The sequence below is a fragment of the Sus scrofa genome, chromosome 18 (genome assembly GCF_000003025.6).
Source record: "Sus scrofa isolate TJ Tabasco breed Duroc chromosome 18, Sscrofa11.1, whole genome shotgun sequence".
NCBI classification, from domain to species: domain Eukaryota; kingdom Metazoa; phylum Chordata; class Mammalia; order Artiodactyla; family Suidae; genus Sus; species Sus scrofa.
In genome coordinates this window covers 13,743,609-13,769,560 of record NC_010460.4, presented here as the reverse complement: position 1 = coordinate 13,769,560, position 25,952 = coordinate 13,743,609, and the positions used below count along the sequence as shown (strand labels likewise).

The 25,952-nt window shown below is 39.1% G+C and overlaps 1 protein-coding gene across 4 annotated transcripts in view; it reads left to right on the top strand.

Annotated features, from left to right (window-relative positions):
• Positions 1–25,952, top strand: part of NUP205 (nucleoporin 205) — a 103,473-nt gene that overhangs the window by 8,213 nt on the left and 69,308 nt on the right. For 3 of the 4 annotated variants that reach the window (XR_002340483.1, XM_021079230.1, XM_021079228.1), the window contains exons 3-12: positions 978–1,149; positions 3,184–3,328; positions 3,992–4,151; positions 4,574–4,802; positions 7,932–8,096; positions 13,235–13,410; positions 18,339–18,455; positions 18,637–18,774; positions 22,009–22,159; positions 23,466–23,671. Coding sequence is in view for 3 of the 4 variants with exons in the window: in XM_021079230.1 (XP_020934889.1) it covers positions 978–1,149; positions 3,184–3,328; positions 3,992–4,151; positions 4,574–4,802; positions 7,932–8,096; positions 13,235–13,410; positions 18,339–18,455; positions 18,637–18,774; positions 22,009–22,159; positions 23,466–23,671 (1,659 nt within the window). In the remaining variant the exon portion in view is untranslated. Of the gene's footprint in view, positions 1–977; positions 1,150–3,183; positions 3,329–3,991; positions 4,152–4,573; positions 4,803–7,931; positions 8,097–11,468; positions 11,858–13,234; positions 13,411–18,338; positions 18,456–18,636; positions 18,775–22,008; positions 22,160–23,465; positions 23,672–25,952 lie in introns of those variants that run through there. The other variant, XM_021079229.1, reaches the window with a different exon arrangement.

Below are 25,952 nucleotides of genomic sequence, written 5' to 3'. Positions count from 1 at the left end.
AGTTTTTCCCTTCTGTTAATAGAGGAGTTGGATTAAATAACTGAATGCCCTTTTTCAAGGTATAAATACCTAAAGCTTTTATGATCCATCTGGTATTCTATTTTATATGTTATTTATTAAATATTTGCACAAAGTAAGCCTTTTTGCAAATAAGACTACATTTTTAAATAACGTACTAATAAGCTATTATCAGCCCTACTAATTAATTCAACATTTCATTTCCATTTGTTGTTTCCCACTTGAAGACTTTGTTGTTTTTATATTTATTAAAGATATAATTGGAAAATTCCTTAGATACTTGAAAAACAGTAGGCTAGTTTGTGTGATTTCTCAACATTTTGTAGTTCAGAGTTTAGGAGAAGCGGTTACTGAGAAAGTCATAGTAATATAAAAAGTTAGGAAGTTCCCTTGTGGTGCACAGGTTAAGGATCTGATGTCGCCACAGCTGTGATGCAGGTTGCAACTGTGGCACAGGTTCAGTTCCTGGCCAGAGCACTTGCATATGCTGTGGATGCAACCAAAAAAAAAAAAAAAAGAAACTGAAGGTAGAATGTTACCACAATGTACTTGTAGGTTTTCTACAATATTATTGCACAAGAAATATTCCTGTTTGTCATGATATCAGGCTGCTTTATGAATAAACTTCTCCAGTAACCTTTTTTTTTTTTTAAGGTCACAGGTGTGGCATATGGAAGCTTCCAGGCTAGGAGTTGCAGCTGCCAGCCTATGTCACAGCCACCACAACACCAGATCCCAGCCATATCTGCAAGTTACACCACAGCTCACAGCAATGCCAGATCCTTAGCCCACTAAGTGGAGCCCGGGATCGAACCCATATCCTCATGGATACTAGTCGGGTTCGTTTCTACTGAGCTACACGGGAAACTCCTCCAGTAACAATTTAGTACCTTGTCTCTAATATGCACTTTTCATTGCATGATTCTATTTATTCATTCTATTTATTTTCATTGTTGTAGCCAAAAAATGTTCAACAACATGAGAAGGTTCAGAAAGCCAGTACAGAGGGAGTTGCCATCCAGGGTCAACAGGGAACCCGACTTCTTCCTGAACAGCTCATTAAAGAGGCCTTTATCCTCAGTGACCTTTTTGATATTGGAGAATTGGCAGCTGTTGAACTTCTTCTTGCTGGTAGGTTGACACTTAATGAACCTATGTTAAGGTAATACATAAATATAAAATGTTTATTCACTTGTAATTTGAAGTATTATATCATTTAGATTCTAAAATGGTTTCTAAGGATGTAGCTTATTCAAAATATTTCCTTTTGTTTATCTTCGACCAATCGGAAGGTTTTAGTTAGCAGAGTTGTTAAAGGAACTTTAACTGTTTCAAGATAGGCTTCTCCGTGGTTGTTGCTTAGGAAAAAATAACTGGCTGCATCTCTGAAGTTTTATAGTAGAAAGTATTTATTGTCATATAATGAGTAAGAAGGTAGTATTACTTCTTTTTTGGAATTTTTTTTGAGGGGTTGATTCAAATAAAGAATAAGATTATTTCAATAATACTGAGTTCTAGGAAGAAAATAAAACAAGGCAGGGGGATGTAGAGAGATGTGGGCTAGTAGGGGGCAGCTGTACGTGGGGTACTTCGGGACAGCCTATCTGAGACTAGGACTTTTGTCTTGACACCTGCGTGATGACAAGATACCAGAATTGTTGGGGTGGGATGTTCCAGGGAGAGCAGACAGCTTGAGGTAAGAAGAAAGACATGCTGAAGGATAAGAGACCATCGAGAATGAGGGGGAGAGTAAAGGAAGACAAGGACAGAGCCAGAGTCAGATCATAGGCTTGCAGGCCATGAAAATTGCAATGGTGAGCTGTTCTGACTGCAGTGGGAAGTTGTTAGCAGGGGCTGTAAGCTGGAGAGTTGCAGAAAGAGCGAAAGAATTGGGAGTTCCCTGGTGGCCTAGTGGTTAAGGATTCATTGTCACTGCTATGGTTCGAGTCATTCCTGAGGTTTGAGTTACTGCCATGGCTTAGATTCAGTCCTTTGTCCAGGAACTTCCACATGCTGTGGGCATAGCCAAAAAAGAAAGAAAGAAAAAAAAAAGAGAAAAGATTGAAATTTCCATAAAATAAGTAGTTGATTTTAATTATAAAGGAGGAGACGTGTAGAAGACAGGTGGTTATTTTATTTTTTTACATTTTAGGGCCACATCTGTGGCATATGGAAGTTCCCAGGCTAGGGGTCGAATCAGAGCTATAACTGCAGGCCTATACCACAGCCACAGCAACGTGGGATCCGAGCCCAATCTGTGACGTATACTACAGCTCATGGCAATGCTGGATCCCCAACCCACTTAGTGAGGCCAGGGATTGAACTTGCATCCTCATGGATATGAGTTACATTTGTTTCTACTGCGTCACAATGGGAACTACCAGGTGGTCATTTTAATTGGAAGAAAGTCTAATATGTCTAAAGATATCGTGTGGCTGCCAAAATTCTTTTTGATCTAAGGCTGCATTAAAAAAAAAATGAGGAGTTCCCTTTGTGGCTCAATGGGTTAAGAAAACAAGTAGTTATCCATGAGAATGCTAGTTCAATCCCTGGCCTCTCTCAGTGGGTTAAGGATCCGGTGTTGCTGCAAGCTGTGGTGTAGGCCGACAGCTGTAGCTCTGAGTCATCCCTCTAGCCTGGGAATTTCCATGTGCCGAGAGTATGGCCCTAAAAAGAAAAAAAAATGAGTAGGCATATATCAGGCGGAGTGGGTGAGCACTCAGGAGGACAAGGGCATCGAGGCAGAAGCAATCGCCTGTACAAAGGTGTAAGGCAGTGAGACGAGTTTGGGAACAGAGGGGAGGAGTGATTGGGCCAAGGGAAGAAAAAAGCCATAGGAAATGAGACTGAAACTATAGGGCAAGGTACTTCAGTGAAGACAGAATCAAACTTATTCAAAGGAGAGCAGTTAAAAGGGCAAGTAAAAGCTGAAACATAAGAAAAGGTTTTTTAGTTTTCCAGGGGAAGAAACTTTCAAATATTCGAAAGATTTTATATGAAAGAAAATAAACCAATTTGTGGCTGTTTGAAGTAGAGGACCCTGAGGGCCCCTTAAACCCTGAGATTCTGTGATCTTTTGAACTGAGTATTGGTATAGTGATTTTTGTCTCAGCCTAAATACATGTGTGTTTGTTTACTAAATTATTTCTCCAATGCCTTTTCTAGGAGAGCACCAACAGCCACATTTTCCTGGCCTCACCAGAGGATTAGTAGCTGTTCTTTTATACTGGGATGGGAAGCGATGCATTGCAAATTCCCTGAAAGCCTTGATACAGTCTCGACGAGGAAAGACATGGACTCTTGAACTCAGGTCTATTTGCATGTTTGGATTTCAAGGGGTTAATTAGAAATTGCTTGAAGAATTATAATTTTAGAACCAAAATTTCTCCTTAGAATGTATAGTTTAAGTAAAGTATGTAACATAAGTTGAGTAATAAATACTCCCTTATTCTCCCAAGAACTCCCAAGAATGGCACAACAGAGAGTTCCCCTCATGGCTCAGTGGTTAACGAATCCAACTAGGAACCATGAGGTTCTATCCCTGGCCTTGCTCAGTGGGTTAAGGATCTGGCGTTGCCGTAAGCTGTGGTGTAGGTTGCAGATGTGTCTCAGATCCTGAGGTGCTGTGGCTGTGGTGTAGGCCGGCAGCTACAGCTCCGATTCGACCCCTAGCCTGGGAACCTCCGTAGGCCGCAAGAGCGGCCCAAGAAATGGCAGAAAGACAAAAAAGAAAAGAATGGCACAACAGTTTAAACCTGCTTGATTTGTTTACAAATAAGGTGCAATTCAGTTATTTAGGTTAAAAGTTTATTGAAACCTAACGATCTAAAAGGAATGAAAAGAGCTGGATCATAACCCATCCTGGTTGTTTCCAGTAACCCAACATTATCTTCAAAAAAGTGTTTGCCATATCTATATGACAAGGAAGTATAAACATTACTGTTCCTTTTAACTTTGATTTTTTTCATTACAGTCCAGAGCTGGTTTCCATGACAACACGGTTTACCGATGAGCTGATGGAGCAAGGATTGACTTACAAAGTCCTTACTCTGGTGTCACAGATTGATGTTAACAATGAGTTTGAAAAACTGCAGCGCGAGAGAGGTTTGGGCAGTGAAAAACATCGAAAAGAGGCAAGGGCTCGACGGCATCAGTTCATGCATTGTCGGTGTCAGATCTTGGAGGCCAAAAGTTCATGTCAGTTAGAATGTTCTTCTAACACAGGCATAGGAAAATTAGTAACACATATGTGTCCATGAAATTGACTTGTACTGTTCCAGCCTCTGTCTAGTCACTATGTTCCATGCCAGCAGTTTTTGGAGAATGACCCCTTTAAGAAATTTGTTATCCTATAGAGGAGGTTGGAACTTAAGAATGAGGAATTAACAGTGGGGTTTGTTCAGAATTGCAGAGTTGATTTTTAAGGATCATTTGTGGATTCAGATACATTTATTTAGTTGGCTTTTGTAATAGATAGTTTACATTTTGGAGTAAGAATAGGCTTCATTGTAATTTAGTTAATTATATACTGATAATCACTCATCTTTATTTGTAGGTTTCCGATCTCATCAAGGAGTGCAGGCAGTCTCTGGCAGAAAGCCTTTTTGCCTGGGCTTGCCAGTCACCTTTAGGCAAAGATGACACCCTACTCCTTATTGGACATTTGGAAAGAGTTTCAGTTGAGGCTAATGGCTCGTTGGATGCAGTGAATCTGGCTCTTCTTATGGCGCTTCTGTACTGCTTCGACATCAGCTTTATAGAACAAAGCACAGAGGAACGTGATGGTATTGATTTCGTAACTATTAATACATTTATCTCAAAAAGTCAGATTTAATTATGGAGGTAGCATTTAAGAGGGGTGGTATTTTCATTTCATTTAATTTCATTTTATATTTTGTCTTTTTAGGGCTGCAGTATATGGAGATTCCCAGGCTAGGGGTTGAATCTGAGTTGTAGGCACTGACCTACGCCACAGCTATAGCAGCGCCAGATCCAAGCTGCATCTTTGACCTACACCACAGCTCACGGCAATGCCGGATCCTTAACCCGCTGAGCGAGGCCAGGGATCAAACCTGCATCCTCACGGATGCTAGTCAGATTCCTTTCCACTGAGTGATGACAGAACTCCAAGGGGTGGTATTTTAACAATTAAAATAAAAAGTCGTGTATTTTATTCCTTTGTGTGTAATTCATCCATATTTGAATATTTAGATATAATATCAAATTTTTTTTTTTCTTTTTAGGGCCGCACCCGTGGCATATGGAAGTTCCCAGGCTAGGGGTTGAATCAGAGCTACAGCTACTGGCCTACACCACAGCTCCAGCAGCTTGGGGTCCAAGTCGAGTCTTCGACCTACACCACAGCTCAAAGCAATGCCAGATCCTTAACCCACTGAGCAAGGCAAGGGATCGAACCCACATCCTCATGGATCCTCGTTGGGTTTGTTAACTCCTAATACCACATTTTAAAAGTAATTACAACCCTATTAGATATTTCTGTCGCCTTTTGGGGTTTTGGAATGGGAAAGTCTAAAGGATGTGCAGTATATATCCATGAGTTATGCATCCCTAATTTACATGCTTGTTTCTTTACTATTCACATTTAAAACCTTTCATTCAAGGGCAGATAACTATAATTTTTATGTTTAATTTTTAGTAATATATCATCTTTGACTTTTTTCTGTGAAGTAGGTCAAATTTCTCTTAGTAACCTCATAAACAGTTATTGCTTAGAACAGAGGACCTCAAAACTGATTCCCACAAAGGAAGATTATTGCCATTTAATGTCATAAATATTTGTAATCATTCCAACAGTAATCCCCTGTCCACTTTTGATTTTATCACCCCAGTAAGATCTGCGAAGAGAGCAGACATTTTCTGCTTTTCTCTGGTTATCATCCTTAGCCATTAGGAAAGGCTTATTTAAAACACTACTTATCTCCAAGCACATTGTCACACAGTCACTGTGTGGTACATAGTAAGCAGCACCTGTGCTGCTCATTCATCTAGGAATACTGCCAGTTAATGCATTGGTCAGATTTCCCGTATTGAATGAAATTAAGCACAGAATTAGTAGATATAGGCTGTGTTAAAAGAAGTTTAAAAGAAGTTTAAAACTGGAACTTTGAAAAACTAAATGGAATGAATGCCTGGAAAGCTTCAGAGGCTAAGATGTAACATTTTTGGCATTAGGTTGTAATGGTTTCAATAGGGCACTTATATTGATTAACTCATCTTTTTAATTTTTTTCAATGAATTTTATTATATTTCTAATTGTACAAGTTTTGTTTTTCATTAGTTGTTTATTATAGTGGTGTATATTTATTTATTTATTTATTAAATTTTTACGGCCACATTGGCAGCATATGAAAGTTCATGCGATAGGGGTTGAGTCACAGCTGCAGCTACAGGCCTATGCCACAGCCATGGCCGCAGATCCTTAACCCACTGAGGTCAGAGATCGAACCTGCATCCTCATGGGCACTATGTTGGGTTCTTAACCCACTAAGCCACAAAGGGAACTCCTTAATTAACTCATCTTAATTATTTGTTGATTATTCTGTATATCGTTGTTGATAAATGTGAAAAATGAACTATTAATTCATATATAATAGTAGACAGAAACTTTAAAAATAGAGGAAATTAGATGAAGACTGTTCTTCCTGGTTAAAGGTTGGGAATGATTGAAATAGTTATCACAAGATGACATCAAAAGGAAGTGTAAGAAAGTAATGATGTAAATAAATAAATTAGTAGGTGCTCAGTGATATTTCCCATTATTTTTAGCGTTTGTTGGGAATCTTATGCTTTATTTGAAGTACCATAGCATAACTGAACTATAAATTGAAAATTCCTTAATTATTATTTGGCTGTTATATTTATGTTATAATCAGAGTAGATAAAGGTTTGCAGTTTGCATCCTTTGTTTTGGCTAGGTTTTTTTTTAATTTTGTTTTAAATTCAGGCTATTTATCTGGTAAGAATATTTTTTTTTGTTATTTTAGGGCCTCACCCGTGGCATATGGATGTTCCCAGGATAAGGACCGAATTGGAATTGTAGCTGCCAACCTACACCACAGCCACAGCAATACCAGATCAGAGCTGCGTCTGCAATCTATACCACAGCTTATGGCAATGCCGGATCCTTAACCCACTGAGCAAGGCCAGGGATCAAACTTTGTCCTCATGGATACTAGTCAGGTTTGTTTCCTCTGAGCCACAACAGAAGCTCCCAAATTATCTTTGTTGATTTATGTTTATTTATTTATTTATTTTTAGTAAAGAAACCGATTTATTGGATAGGACTCTTGTGAGAGATGCAAGCGGGCAGGCCAGGAAACTTCTGCCAATTTGTATTTTAGAATTTATGTACAGAAAAAATTGAGTGGCTCTTTAACTTTTTTCAAATGTATGGTACACTTATAAAAAATCACTGAAAATAATGAAATTAAAATTTAAGATTGTCATTTCATTTTTAGGTTGGTACAGTTTTAGCAGTAGTGTACTTTTTTTTTTGTCTTTTTTTTGCCATTTCTTGGGCCGTTCCCGCGGCATATGGAAGTTCCCAGGCTAGGGGTCGAATCGGAGCTGTAGCTGCTGGCCTACGCCAGAGCCACAGTACCGTGGGATCCGAGCTGCGTCTGCGACCTACATCACAGCTCACGGTAACGCCGGATCCTTAAACCAATGAGCAAGGCCAGGGATGGAACCCGCAACCTCATGGTTCCTAGTCAGATTCGTTAACCACTGAGCCACGATGGGAACTCCCAGTAGTGTACTTCTTGTTTCCAACATTAATGTTAGTCATAAAGTTTTGATTGAAATATTCTGATTTTCAGATTCTTAGACATTCTGTATTTCAAAGGGAGAATGTTTCTACTTTTTTTCATATAATGGTTTATTTTTATTTTCAGATATGATTCATCAGCTTCCACTGTTGACAGAGAGGCAGTACATTGCAACAGTTCACTCTCGCCTTCAAGACTCACAGCCCTGGAAACTGCCGGGGCTGCAAGCCACCGTGAGACTTGCCTGGGCACTGGCGTTGAGGGGGATATCTCAGCTACCTGATGTGACAGGTAAACTGATTGTAGGTCATTTTGTTAGGAGAAATGACATATCAGCATTTAATAACATTTGGAAAAGGTATTATCATTGACATGTATAAGCATGAGCCTAGGAAGAAACCTAGAGTGTGGTAAATGAAATTTTGTATTGTGAAATACATCTTTTCCTTTTTTTCTTGTCTCCCCAAATAAATTATTTTAAATATGCTTTTCCCTTTCTTTTCTTTTGTCTTTTTATAACCATGCCTGAGGTATATGGAAGTTCCCAGGCTAGGGGGTGAATTGGAGCTGCAGTTGCTGGCCTGTGCTAGATCTGAGCTGCATCTGTGACCTGTGCCGCACCTTGCAGCAACACTGGATCCTTATGTGCAAGGCCAGGGATCAAATCCACATCCTCAAGGATACTAGTTGGATTCTTAACCCGCCGAGCCACAAAGGGAACTCCCTTTTTCCCTTTCTTGAAGCCAGTGACAATTCTCTTTTTAGCTTCTTTTTCTCCTTTAAGAGTTTTAAATTTGAAATGACAGTGTAACTTTTTTTTTGATGTTTTTCTTTTTGATTTTGTTCTCAAATTTTTTTCACATTGTATTAAATTTAAAATTACTATTTTTATTATTTTTTTGATCACCCCGTGGCATACAGAGCTCCCAGGCCAGAGATCAGATCCAAGCGGCAGCTGTAACCTATGCCACAACCATGGCAACACCAAATCCTCAGCCCACTGTGCCGGGCCAGGGATTGAACCTGCATCCCATGCTCCAGAGATGACGCCGATACAATTGTGCCGCAGTGGGAACTCCTAAAACTATTATTAATTAATTATTTGTTTTTGGGCTATGCCCATGGCGTGTGAAAGTTCCTGGACTAGGGACCGAACCTGCACCACAGCAGCAACCTGAGCCATAGCAATGACCATACCAGCATATGGAGGTTCCTAGGCTAGGCGTCTAATCAGAGCTGTAGCCGTCGGCCTACACTGGGGCCACAGCAATGTGGGATCCAAGCTGTGTCTGTGACCTATACCACAGCTCACGGCAATGCTGGATCCTTAACCCACTGAGCAAGGCCAGAGATCGAACCCGCCACCTCATGGTTCCTAGTCTGATTTGTTTAGCACTGTGCCACAATGGGAACTCCAGTATTATTTTTAAATATAGTATATTACAAAGGAGATATTTGGTTCAACAATAATGGATGTTGAATTTTGACTTCTACCATTCTGTTAGCCACTATAGCATATCCTCTTCTGCTATTTACATTCATATCCATATCATACTAATAGTGGTTTACTCTAAAAGGATGAGAGCTATGCTTTTCTAGTAATTAGAAGCCCCCCCAAACTGTCGCTTCTGTAGCTTTTTACGGTAAATATGAAAAGGTTTTATTATTAAAATTTACCGTCCGTGTCAGTGTTTTCTAGTTTAAGAGTGTCGGCAGATTCCAGTATCTTATCACCTGTGTGACTGCAGATCATTTTGTTCACTGGTCTCATGCTCATCCCAAGTGGCTGTGGATAGCTTTTTTTGTGTTAAAGGATTTTCTTTGGCTGAAGGTTTTTTGTATTAAAGCTGATAGATAGCAAATTAGTCATTTATATTCATGTAGAAATTCTGTTTCTCATTTATACCTGTTATTAATTTATGAGTCTTATTTCAGTACTTTTCTGGCATAAAATTACATGTTTTTAAGTAGCTGTGTAATAGTTAATCAAATTCATATGCTGTTAATTACTGTACCCCTGCCCGAATCTTGAGAGACACAATAGAATATGCTCTACTTTACTACCAAATAGTAGATAAGAGTAGTCTGGGAATCTAGATCTGGTTTCAAGTCCTAGATCTTCAGTTGCTTAATCTCTTTAGTTTTATAGGCTCATACTCAAAAAACTTTGAAATTAAGGCTATTATAATGAACATTTTAAATTGTAAAATTTTTTTCTGTTAATTTACATTTTAAAAATTACTCAAAAAGATGAATAACTTATATTGCAGAAATATTCATTTCTTTCTTTTATTTTTTTTTGGCTGCACCTGTGGCATGTGAAAGTTCCTCGGTCAGGGACTGAACCATGTCACACTAACAGCCACCTTAGCCACTGCAGTGACAGTGCCAGATCCTTAACCCACTGCACCGTAAGAGAACCCCAGAATTCATCATTTCTTGAAGTAATCCAGACAAGTTTTAACAAAAATCTGAATTTTGAAAAATTAGTTCCTACTTTCTTTATAGACTTCTGGAAAATTTATTGAATGTTTTTATTGCATTTTTTAAAAAAATGTGTTTTGGATTTTACCAAACTTTATAATTTTTTAAGTTTAATTTTTATTTTATATTGGAGTATAGTTGACTTACAATGTTGTGTTAGTTTCAAGTGAAAGCAAAGTGATTCAGGTATACATACACACATATTCACTCTTTTTCAGATTCTTTTTCCATTTAGGTTATTACCGAATATTGAGTGGAATTTCCTGTACGATAGAGTAGGTCCTTGTTGATATAAAATTTTTATATACTATTTTGAGACATTAAAACTCAATTTACATTAAGATATAAGTGTACTTTGTTACCTAAATAAGTAGTCTTTAAGAAATAGTTCTTGGAGTTCCCATTGTGGCTCAGTGGGTTAAGAGCCCGACATAGTGTGTGTGAGAATTCGGGTTCGATCTCTCACCTCACTCAGTAGATAGGATCAAGCATTGCTGCAATAGTTCTTAAGTTGATCCTCTTGAAATTTTAATTCCAGTATTTCTGAATTCAAGTGAAGGCTTGGAACTAATTGTTAGTAATATTTAATATTAATTCATTAATAATTTAGTAGCCATTATTATTAATCATGATAAAGAATGAAAGAATTATTTTGTTCTTAGGGAACTTGTATGGTATGGGTAGATATAAAGGCTTTATTTCAAAGTGCAAAACAACACATAAATGATAAAAGAAAAAAACAAATAGTCTCTTTTTTTCTGGTCAAGACTATCTTGGTTTTATATCTATTCCTGACCCTTTTCAAGGCAGTAAAAATGTACTTTAAGTAGCACAGGTTGTATTTGGACTGTGACAGTCAAGCAGAATAAGCTATTTAATAGTTCTTTTCCAAAGCCAGATTACCACAAAATTACCTAGGAATTTTATATGTAAAATTTAAAAGAAATAAATAAAAACATAGTTTTGTGGATTTTTGGGTTTTTTTTGTTTTTGTTTTTGCTTTTGCTTTTTAGGGCTGCACCTGTGACATACGGAAGTCCCCAGGCTAGGGGTTGAATCAGAGCTACAGCTGGCAGCCTGTGTCACAACCACAATAGCATGGGATCCGAGCTGCCTCTGTGACCTACACCATAGCTCATGGCAGCACGGGATCCATAACCCACTGAGTGAGGTCAGGGATCGAACACACATCCTCATGGATCCTAGTTGGGTTCATTACCACTGAGTCACGATAGGAACTCTCAGCAATATAGTTTTTGATGGAAGAAAAGAGCATTACCTATGACATACTTTTGCTGAAAAAAATGGAGTGTAATTGATCAAACCTCAAGACCAAACTATTAATTTTTAGTGTATCCAAGAGGATAAAGGAATGTGCGAACTACATCACTGGGACGCAGTGCCAAATCACGCAGTAAACTCTGCAGGATAAAAGACCCAGCTTCTTCAGCAAATAAAGGGCAAGGGAAAAATGAAGATGTCATTATAGGAGCCTGTAGATGTATCAGTTAATTGCAATGTGTAGGCCTTATTGGAATGCTGATTCCAGCAAACAAATTACACAAAAGGTAAAAAGCAAAAAGACAAAACCAAAGTTTTTTATAACATTTATAGGATAGCTATAAATTTGTCCACTGTCTATATTTGATATTGAATAATTTTTTAAGATATAATGACATTGTGTATATGTGGTTTATTTTTTTTTCTTTGTTTTTTAAATACCTTACTGAGTTGTATACCAAAATATTTAGGAGTGTAATGCTAAATTGTCTGGAATTTACTTCAGTCTAATTTAGTCATGGAAATCTAGATGAAATACGAATAACAAAAAAAATGGATAATATTGAAACTAGGTGATGGGAATGTCAAGGTTCATTATACTAGTTTTATCTATCTTTAGATATCTGTTTGAACTTTTCCAAATAGATAACTAAAAATATTATAGGTAGACCATTTTGTTTTTAGGTTAAGATTTAGATGTTCAATTTTTGCTACTTGGTTACCAAATATTAGATTTACTTAAGTGTCCGTATTTTTGGGTTTTTTTTTGTGTTTTTAGGGCCACAACTGTGGCATATGGAGGTTCCCAGGCTAGGCGTCCAGTTGGAGCTGTAGCTGCCAGCCTACTCCAGATCACAGCAACTCAGGATCCGAGCCATGTCTGTGACTGTCACCACACCTCACGGCAACGCCGTATCTTTAACCCACTGAGTGAGGCCACGAATCAAACCGAGTCTTCATGGCTGCTGGTTGGGTTAGTTAACCGCTGAGCCATGATGGGAACTCCCGTATTTTTGGTCTTCACTTGTTGGCTGTGAAGACTTTGTGAATGATCCAGTTCATTTCATTGAGGTTAAAGCCTTAGCATCATTTTAATATGTTATAATTTTGATAATAACTCCCTGACTATATTTGTGTTACATATACATTTCTTAAGTAATTTATTTATCAATGTTAATGTTACTGTGAAGAGCAGATGGTTTTCTTTTTTTTGTTTTTTTTTTTTTTTTTTGTCTTTTTTGAGGGCTGCACCTGCAGCATATGGAGATTCCCAGGCTAGAGGTTGAATCAGAGCTACAGCTGCTGGCCTATGCCACAGCCACAGCAACGCCAGATCCGAGCTGTGCCTGTCACCTACACCACAGCTCATGGCAATACCAGATCCGTAACCTGCTGATCGAGGCCAGGGATTGAACCCACGTCCTTATGGATACTAGTCAGATTCTTTCCCACCCTGCCACAGCTGGAACTCCCAAATGGTTTTCTAATGTACTTTTTCTCTAGTTCTTTGAGGTTTGTGAGTCACCTACAGTGACACACTGTCTTATTTTGTATGTAGCACGTGCTAGAGGGTTGAGAAGAGGCCTGAAATTTGAACCATCAGCAGAATAATACCTAGTTTAATAACTTTTCTTCTGTGTGCTATTTTTTAAATATGTTTCTAGCTCTGGCTGAATTCACAGAAGCAGATGAAGCCATGGCAGAGCTTGCAGTTGCTGACAACGTTTTCTTGTTCCTCACTGAAGCCGTGGTGGTGTCAGAAAACTTCTATCAGGAGGAGTTTTATATTCGTAGAATCCATAATCTCATCACAGATTTCTTGGCACTTATGCCAATGAAGGTAAGTGTAATAATGTAGGATGAGTATGAAGTTTCCGTTGTGGCTCAGTGGTAACAAACTCGATTAGTATCCGTGAGGACTCAGGTTTGATCCCTGGCCTCACTCAGTGGGTTAAGGATTCACTGTTGCCATGAGCTGTGGTGTACGTCAGAGACGTGGCTCAGATCTGGTGTTGCTGTGGCTGTGGTATAGGCCAGCAGCTGCAGCTCTAATGGCACCCCCTAACCTGGGAACCTCCATGTGCCACGAGTGCAGCCCTAAAAAAGACAAAAAAAATGTTACAAACCCCAAAACAAAAAACTAGGATGAGTAAAAAGTGGTAGAAGATTTTATAAAATAATTAAAAATTAATTAATCAACTTTATGTTTTGGAAACAAAATCTTTTACCATAGACTAATATTTGGCAGTAATTGTTATGTTGTAGCTTGTGAATTAGTTTGTGATTCATGAAGATGAAATAACATAAGACCCATTAACTGAGAACAAGCTAAAAAGAAGATATATTTGATGTTGAGAATGGTTTATAATGACAAAGTAATAGGCAAATGAAAATGCTTCTATAGGTAGAAAAGTATTAATTCTATGATACCCGGGGAATCAGTGCTAAGATTGCCCTATTTGATGCTTTTTATGCATCACTTGGAAGAGGCATAGTGGAAAATCTAGATAATTGTTTAAACTCTTAATTATTAGTGTATAAGTGGACTTCTACATGAATACAGGTAAAGTAATGGCTCTAAGAAACTAATACAAGTAGTTCCCGTTGTGGCTCAGTGGTGACAAAGCTGACTAGTATCCATGAGGACACAGGTTTGATCCCTGGCCTTGCTCAGTGGGTTAAGGATGGCGTTGCTGTGAGCTGTCGTGTAGGATGTAGATCCTGCTTTGCTGTGGCTGTAACTAGGTTGGTGGCTGCAGCTCTGACTCAACCCCTAGCCTGGGAACTTCCATATGCCTTGTGTGTCGCCCTAAAAATAATCAAAAAAAAAAAAGAAAGAAAGAAAGAAACTAATACAAATGTTCCTTCCTCCCCCATCCCTCTCTTCCTCTCTCTTTTCTTTTGTAATAGGGCCCTAGGGTCCTGCTCCCTCTAGTTAGTTTTTTTTGTTTTATGGGTTTTTTTTTTTTTGCTTTTTAGGGCCGTACCTGAGGCATATAGAGGTTCCCAGGCTAGGGGTCAAATCTGAGCTATAGCTGCGGGCCTACACCACAGCCACAGCAACGCAGGACCCAAGCCGCATCTGCGACCTACACCACACTTCATGACAACACCGGATCGCTGACCCACTGAGAAAGGCCAGGAATAGCACCTGCGGTCCTCATGGATGCTAATCAGGTTCATTAACCACTGAGCCACAACGGTAGCTCCTAGTGAGTTTATTTTTTGAATAAAGTGCTTGAGCTGTAACTTTGATCCAAAAAGGAGTTCTTTCTTTAAAAAATGTTTTTATTATAGTTGATTTACATCATTCTTTCAATTTCTTCTGTATAGCAAAGTGACTCAGTCATACGCATACATATATATGTATATATTCTTTTTCTCATATTATCTTCCATCATGTTCTGTCACAGGTGATTGGATATAGTTCCCTGTGCTATACAGCAGCAAAAATGGGGTATTCTTAGAGCCATTTTAGACAGTTTCTTCATAGCATGTGTGTGTCATTTTGTGGCAAGAAAGCCATCAAAGTGGGAGTAGAAAGTTAAGGAGGGAGTAAAGGTCTGTAAAACCACGTTCTCCGTGTGCATGTGTATGTGCATAAAACAAGCACCCGAAAGGTCTACACTTGTAATACCTGTGTGCAGTTGTGATACAATACCTGCTGAACAACATAAGGCAAGTAGACCAAGTACCCAGAATTGGTAACAAACACGGAGTTAAGTGCTTACTCATGGTATGATGAATGAGTTAAGTTCCTTGAGATTCTGCTGTGTTTCAGGTAACTAAGCTAGGAGTTGCGAAGAAGATAAAAAGTAGGAGACTCATTCCCTGCCAGCAAAGAATGTATAGTCTAGTTGGAAGATACGATATACACAGAAAAATATAGGTAGTAACAGTAAGTAAGTGGCAGATATAGGCAGTAAATTAACAATGGATTTCCTTGGCTGAGCCTTAGCTTACCCAGGACTATAATATTCAAGGAGTGTTTAACGGATAACTTGAGCCCTCATCAGCCTTGAAGGATTAACGTCATAGAATTTTGAAATAGGAGGAAATCCTTTCATTTTTGCATTTGTGGAAATGAAGCCACAAATTTTCAGTCCAGAAGGGACTAGAAAGATAATGGTTGTCTGAAAAGATGACAGCTAAGAGGCATTTGAATAGACAAAATCATATGTGGCTTGGATAGGGTAAACAGTGAATTAATTCACACAATTTGGGGACACTGGAATTTTATTAATGGATATAGTACTATTTAGTATCTATTTCTTCTTTTTTTATTGTCTTTTTGCCTTTTCTAGGGCCGCTTCCTGCGGCATATGGCAGTTCCCAGGCTAGGGGTTCAATCGGAGTAAAGCCGGATCCTTAACCCACTGAGCAAGGCCAGGGATCGAACCCACAACCTCATAGTTCCTAGTCGGATTCGTTAACCACTGAGCCACTACGGGAGCTCCATCTGTTTCTTCTTGAATGAGCTTTGATGGTTTGTGTCTCTCGGTGAGTTTGTCTATTTTATTCCAATTATCAAATTGATTAGCATAAAGTTATTCCTAATATTATACTGTTTATGTCTGTATGATCCATAGTAATGTTTCTTTCATCCCTAATACTGGTAATTTTTCTCTTCTTTTTTTCTTAATTAACCCATCTAGAGGTTTATCAATCTTATCTCTCCAGTGTGCTAGCTTTAGGCTTTGTTGATTTTCCTATATTTACTTTCACTGTTATTGATTTCTGGTTTTATTGCTTTCTTCTTCTCTACTTAGGTTTTTGTTTGTTTGTTTTTTGGGCTTGCCCATGGAATGCGACAAGTTCTTAGGGTAGGGATCAAACCTGTACCACATCAGTGACCCAAGTTGCTGCAGTGATAATGCCAGATTTGAAACCCACTGCACCACAAGAGAACTCCTCTGCTTGTTTTTTTGTTTGTTTGCTTTGTTTGTTTGTTTGTTTTTGTCTTTTTAGGCCCATACCACCCCCAGGCTAGGGGTTGAATCAGAGCTGTAGCTGCCAGCCTACACTGCAGCCACAGCAATGTAGGATTTGAGCTGCATCTGTGACCTACACAGCAGCCCATGGCAACGAAGAAGCTTTAACCCACTAGGCAAGGCCAGGGATCAAACCTGCTTCCTCATGGATACTAGTCAGGTTTATTACTGCTGAGCAAGAACAGGAACTCCCTCCTCTGATTAGGTTTTAATCTGCCCTTGTCATTGCAGTTTTTTAAGGCAGAAGCTTCGATTATTGATTTGAAACCTTTCTTCTTCCCTAACATGGGCATTTCATGTTGTAAATTTATCTATAATTAGTGCTTTAGTTGATCACAAATTTCAAGATGCTGTGTTTATTCAGTTTAATGTGTTTTCTGATTTTCTTTGAGTCTTCTTTGATTGATGGGTTGTTTATAAGTACATTGTTATTTTGCAGATATATGGGAGACTTCCAGATAGCTGTTTATAACTGGTTTCTGATTTATTTCTGTTGTGGTCGGAGAATATATTTTATAGAACTTCACTTATGTTAAGTTTGTAAAGGTTTGTTTCATGACTTAAGAATATGGCCTATTTTGGTAAATGTGCACATGAAGGGAATGTATATTTTGCTGCTGTTCTGTGAAAAGTTCTATAATTGTCAACTAGGTAAAGTTGGTTGATAAAGGTTGTTCAAGTCTATCATATTCTTACTGATTTTCTGTATACTGTTCTATTGTTTATTGGGATGCATGTGTTGAAATCAACAACTGTAACTGAATTTGTCTAGCGATGGTTTCTTATGTCAGTTGACATTTAGTTGACACAGATATTGTAAGGCAATGGCTCTTAACCAGGCTGTCCTTCAAAGCCTGTTTGGGAAATGAGTGAGGCTAGTTTTGCTCCTTACGTTGACTGTAGTGGTGGTATTGGTAGTTAGTAGGAAGTTCTAGGGATGCTAAACATTATGAAATGTTTAGAATCATCCAACCTACTTAAAGAGATATCTAGCCCAAAATGTCAGTAATTGAGAAACGTGTAGTTAAGTCAACTTCTTAAGAGGTCCCACTGTGGCTCAGTAGGTTAAGAACTGCTTGTAGTTGCTTGGGTCATTGTGGAGGTGCTGGTCTGATCTCCAGCCCAGCATAGTGGGTTAAAGGATCTGGTTTTGCCGCAGCTATGACATAGGGCACAGCTGTGGCTTAGATTCAATCCCTGGCCAGGGAGCTTCCATATGTTGAGGGTGTGGCCTTAAAGAAATAGATAAATAAAATTAAATTAACTTATCTATAGTGAAAAATGCACTGAGGGAGTTCCTGTTGTGGCTCAGCAGTGAGCGAACCCACTAGCAGCTAGCATTCATGAGGACTTGGGTTTGATCTCTGGCCTCGCTCAGTGCTTAAGGATCCGGTGTTGCCGTGAGCTGTGGTGTAGGTCACAGACATGGCTCAGATCCAGTGTTGCTGTGGCTCTGGCATAGACTGGTGGCTACAGTTCCGATTGGACCCCTAGTCTGGGAATCTGCATGTGCTGTGGCTGCGCCCCCCCCTCCCCGCCAAAAAAAGACAAAAAGACCAAAAAAAAAAAATGCACTCAGATTTTAAGATAGTGTAAATTATTGTCAATAATGTTGTAGTAAAATTCCTAGCATTTTTTTCCTTCACATCATTAAAATTGGATAGTTAAAAGTGTTCTTCTTTTATGTAATCACATTTAGACAGTTGCCTGATTTCCTGATGTCATTATTATTAACCTGCATAATTTACATATAAACCATATGTAATAAATTTAATAGGTGAAGCAGCTGAGGAATCGAGCAGATGAAGATGCTCGAATGATTCACATGAGCATGCAGATGGGCAATGAACCCCCCATTTCACTTAGACGAGATCTGGAACACTTAATGCTCCTGGTAAGTTTTATGTTGGATGGGTTGTCATCTCCCTTCCTCCATTATTTTTTCCCTAACTGTGGAAAATTTCAGGTCTAGTATCTTAAGTATAGAAGTGAATTCAATAAAAATGTAAATTTTTATTTAAAAATAACTTTTGAGTTATAGACATTTTCCCACAGTCTTTGTTTACTCTTTGCAGATTGGTGAGCTTTATAAAAAGAACCCTTTTAATTTGGAGCTTGCGCTAGAATATTGGTGTCCCTCAGAGCCTCTTCAGACTTCCACTATCCTGGGTTCTTACCTTGGGGTGGCTCATCAGCGACCCCCTCAACGCCAGGTGAGTTCCTAGTTTTTTTCTACTTTTATGCTCTGGGATAGTAATCGGAAATCTTAAAAACATGAAAAGTGTTATTTCCTGATGTTACTGCTGTTAGCACAAAAAAATACTAGTGTAGCCTTCAAATATTTACAATTTTTTTCTTTTATTTAAGGAAATTGAAACTCTTAAATTGATGTGATTTTCTTTCTTTTTTTTTTTTTTCTTTTTTGGCTATGCCTGTGACATGAGGAAGGTCTCCTGCCAGGGATCGAACCTGTGCCATAGCAGTGACCTAAGCCATAGCAATGACAATGCCAGGTCCTTAACCTACTGAGCCAGCAGGGAACTCCCCAATCTGATCATTTTGGAGTTTATATAGTCAGCCTATTATTGGATATTAGCAATGCAGTGAATCATTAGACACAGAAAGGTGTGTAATTTCCTTATGAGTCACTTATTTGGATTTTATTAGTTTTTTTTTTTTTTTTGCTTTTTATGGCCATACCAGCGGCATTTGGAAATTCCCAGGCCAGGGGTTGAATCAAAGCCACAGCTGCCAGCCTACAGCCACAGTCATAGCCACAGCCACACCAGATCCAAGCCGCGTCTGTGACCTACACCACAGCCCACAGCAACGCCAGATCCTTAACCCACTGAGTGAGTTTAGGGATTGAACCTGTGTCCTCATGGATGCTAGTCACATTCGTTTCTACTGAACCATGACGGAAACTCCAAGGATTTTATTGGTATTTGTTAGCTTTAGTCTGTCCTCTATATGTGTGACAATAACAAATATATGTCATCCTTAGCCAGTTGGGGAAGATAGGAGAGGTACAAATACTGAAGGAAAAGGCTACGAAGTTGCCTATGAGTCAGTAGGAAAAAGTCTGTTTTGTATCCTGTGTTAACTAAAGTGCAGTATGCAGCAGCACATTTAGATGGATGGCCACATCTGTCTTTGTCTTTTCAGAATTTCCTATTGTAGATATTTTCATGCCATATAACAAGGTGTAAGATCAGGACCCCTCCTCTTTCTCCCTTTTTTTTAAAACTGTATTTCTAATACTTGTTGTTCTACATTTTTTCCATTTAAAAATGTTTTGGGAGAAGGATTTATTAAAAAACTTAAAAAAAATTTTTCCGTTATGAAGATTTTCAAACATATGGAAGAGAGAATAAATACAATGAACATACAACATCTTAATTTAATAGCTGGTAACATCTTGCCATGTTTACTTCTACTCTTGTTATTTCTACTGCTTTCATTTTATGGGATTTTCTTTTTTTTTTTTGTCTTTTTTTGTCTTTCTAGGACCACACCTGCAGCATATGGAGGTTCCCAGGCTGGGTGTCCAATGAGAGCTGTAGCTGCCGGCCTACACCACAGCCACGGCAATGCCAGATCCGAGCTGCATCTGCGACCTACACCACAGCTCACAGCGATGCCGGATCCTTAACCCACTGAGCAAGGCCAGGGATCGAACCCACAACCTCATGATTCCTAGTCGGATTCGTTTCCACTGCGCCATGACAGGAACTCCCATTTTATGGGATATTTTAAAATAAGTTATAGGCAGCGTGATCCTTCACCTCTCATTGGTTAAATTAATATCTCTTAAAAATAAGGATATTTTTCTATATAATCATAAAATTATTGTTATACCTAATAGATTTAATAGTAATTTCCAGGAGTTCCTCTCGTGGCGCAGTGGTTAACGAATCCGACCAGGAACCATGAGGTTGCGGGTTTGGTCCCTGCCCTTGCTCAGTGGGTTAACGATCTGGCATTGCCGTGAGCTGTGGTGTAGGTTGCAGATGCGGCTCGGATCCCGAGTTGCTGTGGCTCTGGCGTAGGTTGGTGGCTACAGCTCCGATTCGACCCCTAGCCTGGGAACCTCCATATGCCATGGGAGCGGCCCAAGAAATAGCAACAACAACAACAACAAAAGACAAAAAAAAAAAAAAAAATAGTAATTTCCAGAGATCTGTAACATTTTCAGTTCTGAGTTCCAGCTATTTAGTCTGAATAATACGTTTACTTATTGATAGTAGATTTAAGGCTTGAGCAAGAGAAAAGGGAAAAGGAAGCCGTGGACTTAGAGAACAGGAGTGTAGGAGCATGGTATTGGCAAGAACACAAAACGGAATAAGTTATAGGTTACCATCAAAATTCTTAGAGGAGAGTTCCCACTGTGGCACAGTGGGGTAAGGATTGGACTCCAGTGGCTTGGGTCACTGAAGGTGCGGGTTTGATCCCCAGCTGGCACAGTGGGTTAAAGGATCCAGCACTGCCTCACCTGTGGTGTAGATTGCAGCAGCAGCTCAGATTAATTCCCTGGCTTGGGAACTTCCGTATGCTGTGGGTACAGCCATAAAAATTAAAAAAAAAATTTTTTTTAGGTTCCTAGAGCATCATACTAAATTTGACATGGATTTAGGAATTCTGGGTTCTGAGTATATCTTTGTTGTTAATTGAATTGAATTGAATTGAATTTTATTTGTTTATTTATTTATTTGCTTTTTAGGGCCTCACCTGTGGCATGTGGAAGTTCCCAGGTTAACAGTCGAATCAGAGCTACACTTGCGGGCTTACTCCACAACCACAGCAGTGCAGGATCCAAGCTGTGTCAGTGGCTTACACCACAGCTTACAGCAAGGCCAGATCATTAACCCACTGAGCAAGGTCGGATATCAAGGCCAGATCCTTAACCCACTGGCAAGGTTAGGTATCAAACCATGGATGCTAGTTGGATTCGTACCCTGCTGATCTACAGTGGGAACTCCTGTTGTTAATTTTAGATGAGTAAATTTCTTCGTTTGTTTTACATATTGAGAATGTGAGTGGTCTTTTGTGACATTGAGATTTTTTTTTTAAGAATGTATTTTATGGTCACAAAGATATTCTATAATTGTATTAAATTGCTAATAACAAGCTTGACGATGCAATTTTTCATAAATAGAATACTAGATTATTTTGTCTTGGGGGGACTTAAAATGAGAATATTTTATTTGTTTTCGTGCATATGTAGTCTTTTTTTCTTTTTTCCTCGCCGTGCCCATGTATTGTGGAAGTTCCTGTGCCAGGGATTGAACCCATGCCACAGCAGTGACCTGAGCCACAGTAGGGACAACGCCAGAAACTAGTGTCAGCCACCAGGAAACTTCAGTTCATATGTAGTCTTCATTAGCTAGTCCATGTTGGCTTTAAGTTAAGATAGGCTTCATATAAACTATTGGTTTTCCCTGTTTCAGGTTGTCTTGTCAAAGTTTGTCAGGCAAATGGGTGACCTGTTGCCTCCAACTATTTACATTCCTTACTTGAAAATGCTCCAGGGATTGGCCAATGGGCCCCAGTGCGCCCACTACTGTTTTAGCCTGCTCAAAGTCAATGGTAGCAGTCATGGTAAGAAAAATCTGTGTTGTCTAAGTTTGTCGTGACATTAATTTTTGTTTGTTTTTTGAGGTCCGTACCCACGGCATATAGAGGTTCCCAGGCTAGGGGTCGAATTGGAGCTGTAGCCAGTGGCCTACACCACAGCCACAGCAATGCCAAATCTGAGCCCATCTACGACCTACACCACAGCTCACATCAATGCCGGATCCTTAACCCACTGAGCAAGGCCAGGGATTGAACCTGTGTCCTCATGGGTGCTAGTCAGGTTCCTTAACCACTGAGCCCAACAGGAACTCCTGTTGTGACATTCTTAGTTGAGTATCCTTCTGTTTGTTAAAGTATATGAGTTATTTGTGCTAGGTTCTACTGGGCATATATATTATTTTTATTACAGAGAGAGGCACATTGCTGGCTTTTTGTATGGCGATACTTTGATTATGGCTCCAGAAACTGGAGAATTTTTATCATTTGTTTTATAAAATACAGTTCAGTTTAATTAATCAGAATTAATATAAATATTCAAGAACATATCTGGTGCTTGAAGCAAAATATATACACTTTCCACATAAGTTTCATTTCTTTATCTTCGTAAGTCCTTGTTTTCTAAATTTCAGTTTTTCTCTCAACTTTCTCCTAATTTCCTCATTTAATTTTCAGACTCGAATCTGGTTGGAACAAAAATATTGCAAATGGGAAGAGAAAGAAATATGTATTAAACCTTTCTGTTAGGTAGATGTTATTACTTTCATTTTTACATGTGAAGAAACTGACATTTCGAGAAGTTAAGTAATTTACTGAAGGTCCCAAGTGATTGGGGAGCCGTGATGGAAACTGGGATCTGTCTGGCTCTAAGACCAGTGTTTTGACTACTCTGTTAGGGCTCGCTTATCTTGTCTGCTAGGCTTTTGCTCTCAGTACGTGGTGTATAATGGAGTAGTGTAATTTGCAAATCTAGATTGTAGTTATCTTTCTCTTTGGGAATTTCATTTAAGCGCAGCATTTGGGAACTACTCATGGGAAAATCTGCCCTGTATAGTCACATGACAACATAGAGAGCTGTCCTGGATAAGAAGCAGGTAACTGACATCCAAATAACTTACCTTTGTGTTTACCTGGACATCATCCAATCTTAGTCCCAGGAAAAAATTAATCCCGAGTTTTAGTTTACAGAGGATTTCTAACCAGTTTTCAGCACATAAATTACCTAGGACAAAGGCAAACAAAGCTTATTGTTTTAAATTTATTTTTTCCCTCCATTTCCAAACAAATGCTTAGACATTTTACAAAGGAAATTCTTTGTTGTGTTTCTGTATAGTTGAAAACATTCAAGGAGCAGGCGGCAGTCCTGTTTCCTGGGAACATTTCTTTCACTCCTTGATGCTTTACCACGAACACCTCCGGAAGGATCTTCCGAGTGCGGATAGTGTCCAGTACCGTCACCTTCCTTCACGTGGCATCACCCAGAAGGAGCAAGATGGATTGATTGCCTTTTTACAGCTCACATCTACCATCATTACTTGGGTAGGTCCACAAGCATGTAAGAAGGTAATTTTATTTGTGTTCTAACACAGTGGCATTTTAAGGTGTACCCAGGTTTTTTTATGATGCTTAAAGTTTATGAGTGGTAAATTTAACATATACATTTGGCATTCTCTTTTAAGTTTTTTTGTTTCTTCACCTTTAGGGGGTGTAATTCTAGTAGCTCCTGCTTATTGCCTTAAGCTTGTATGAAAATAATAGCCTAAGCCTGGAAGAAAATAGTCAGAAGGGCGAATAAGAATGAGTTGTAGAATACTGTGCATCCTTCCAGGTTTCCTAGCATACATATATGCTCTTGTGTGTGTGTGTGTACAGAAAGAATATTTTGTTTTGTTTGTTTCTTTTTGGCCCCACCCTAGGCATGCAGAAGTTTACAGGCCAGGAGTCAAACCTGAGCCATAGCTGTAACCAGAGCCATAGCAGCGATGTAGTGACAATGCCAAACAGATCCTTGACTCACTGCATTTAAGCTCCAAAAAATACGTTTAACTAAAAAGAAAATTTATTTACTGAATACTTTTTTCTCTCACTAAATTATCTTACCTGCCAGGGATTAGTCTTTGTAAAAAAAAAACCATTATTTTCATTACATAATTTCCTTGCTTAGAAATCTCTTCTAGTTTACTATTTTATTATTATTTATTTATTTATTTATTTTTTGCCTTTTCTAGGGCCACACCCGAGACATATGGAGGTTCTCACGCTAGGGGTCCAATTGGAGCTGTAGCCACCAGCCTACACCACAGCCACAGCAACATGGGATCCGAACCGTGTCTGCCACCTGCAACATAGCTCACGGCAACGCCAGATCTTTAACCCACTGAGCAAGGCCAGGGATCAAACCTGTAACCTCATGGTCTCTAGTCGGATTCGTTAACCACTGAGCTACAATGGGAACGCCTAGTTTACTTTTTTAAATTGAAGTATAGTTGATATACAGTATTCTTTAGGTTACAGGCATACAGTACTCACAACTTTTAAAGGTTATATTCCATTTATAGTTATTATAAAATATTGGCCACATTCCTTGTGTTGTCACAATATATCCTTATAGCATATTTTATACATGATAGTTTGTATTTCTTAGTCATCTATCCCCAATATATATTTTGTATTACCCGTCCCCGTCCCCGCTTTGTTGTCCTCACTGGTAACCACTACTTTGTTCTCCATATCTGTGTTTCTTTTCAGTTACATTCACTGGTTTGTTGTATTTTTTAGATTCCACGTTTAAGTGATACCATACAGTATTTTTGAGTTATTTCACCTAGCATAATACCTTCCAAGTCCACCTATGTTATTGCAAATGGCAAAATTTCATTTTTTAAGGCTGAGTAGTATTCCAGTGTGTGTGTGTGTGTGTGTGTGTGTGTGTGTGTGTGTGTGTGTACCATATCTTTATCCCTTCATCTGTTTTTGAACATTTACTTTGTTTCCATATCTTGACAGTTTTAAGTAATGCTGCTGTGAACATTGAGGTGCATGTATCTTTTTCCTTTTTTTTTTTTTTGGCTACCTTGCAGCAGAGCATATGGAGTTTCCAGGCCAGGGATTAGGTCTGAGCTGCAGTTGTGGCCTGTGCTGCAGCTGTGGCAGTGCTGGATCCTTTTAACCCATGGTGCTGGGCTAGGGATCAAACCAGCTTTATGGCCCTGTGCAACAGGAGGAATTCTGCATATATCTTTTCTAATTAGCGCTTTTGTTTTTATTTGGGTATATACCCAGGAGTGGAATTGTTAAGTCACATGGTTTGTCTGGTTTTAGTTTTTTGAGAAAACTGCATACGACTTTTCACAGTAGCTGCACAATTTACATTCTACCAACACTATAGGGGTTGAATCAGAGCTGCAGTTGGATCCTATACCAAGCCACAGCAGTGCGGGATCCCAGCAGCATCTTTTACCTATGTTGCAGCTCATGGATCCTTAACCCACATCCTCGTGGGTACTAGTTGTGTTCTTAACCTGCTGAGCCACAACGGGAACTCCCTTTGTGTTCTTTTTGACAATAGCCATTTTGACAGGTGTAAGGTGATACCTCATTGTGATTTTTTTTTGACCACTCCCACGACATACAGAAGTTCCCACGGCCAAGGACGGTATTCACACCACAGCAGTGGCAATGCCAGGTCCTTAACCAGTAGTCCAGCAAGGAATTCCTCATTGTGGTTTTGACTTGCATTTCCCTGGTAATTAGTGGTGTTGAGCATCTTTTCAGGTACCCGTTGACCACCCGCATGTCCTCTCTGGAGAAATGTCTTGTT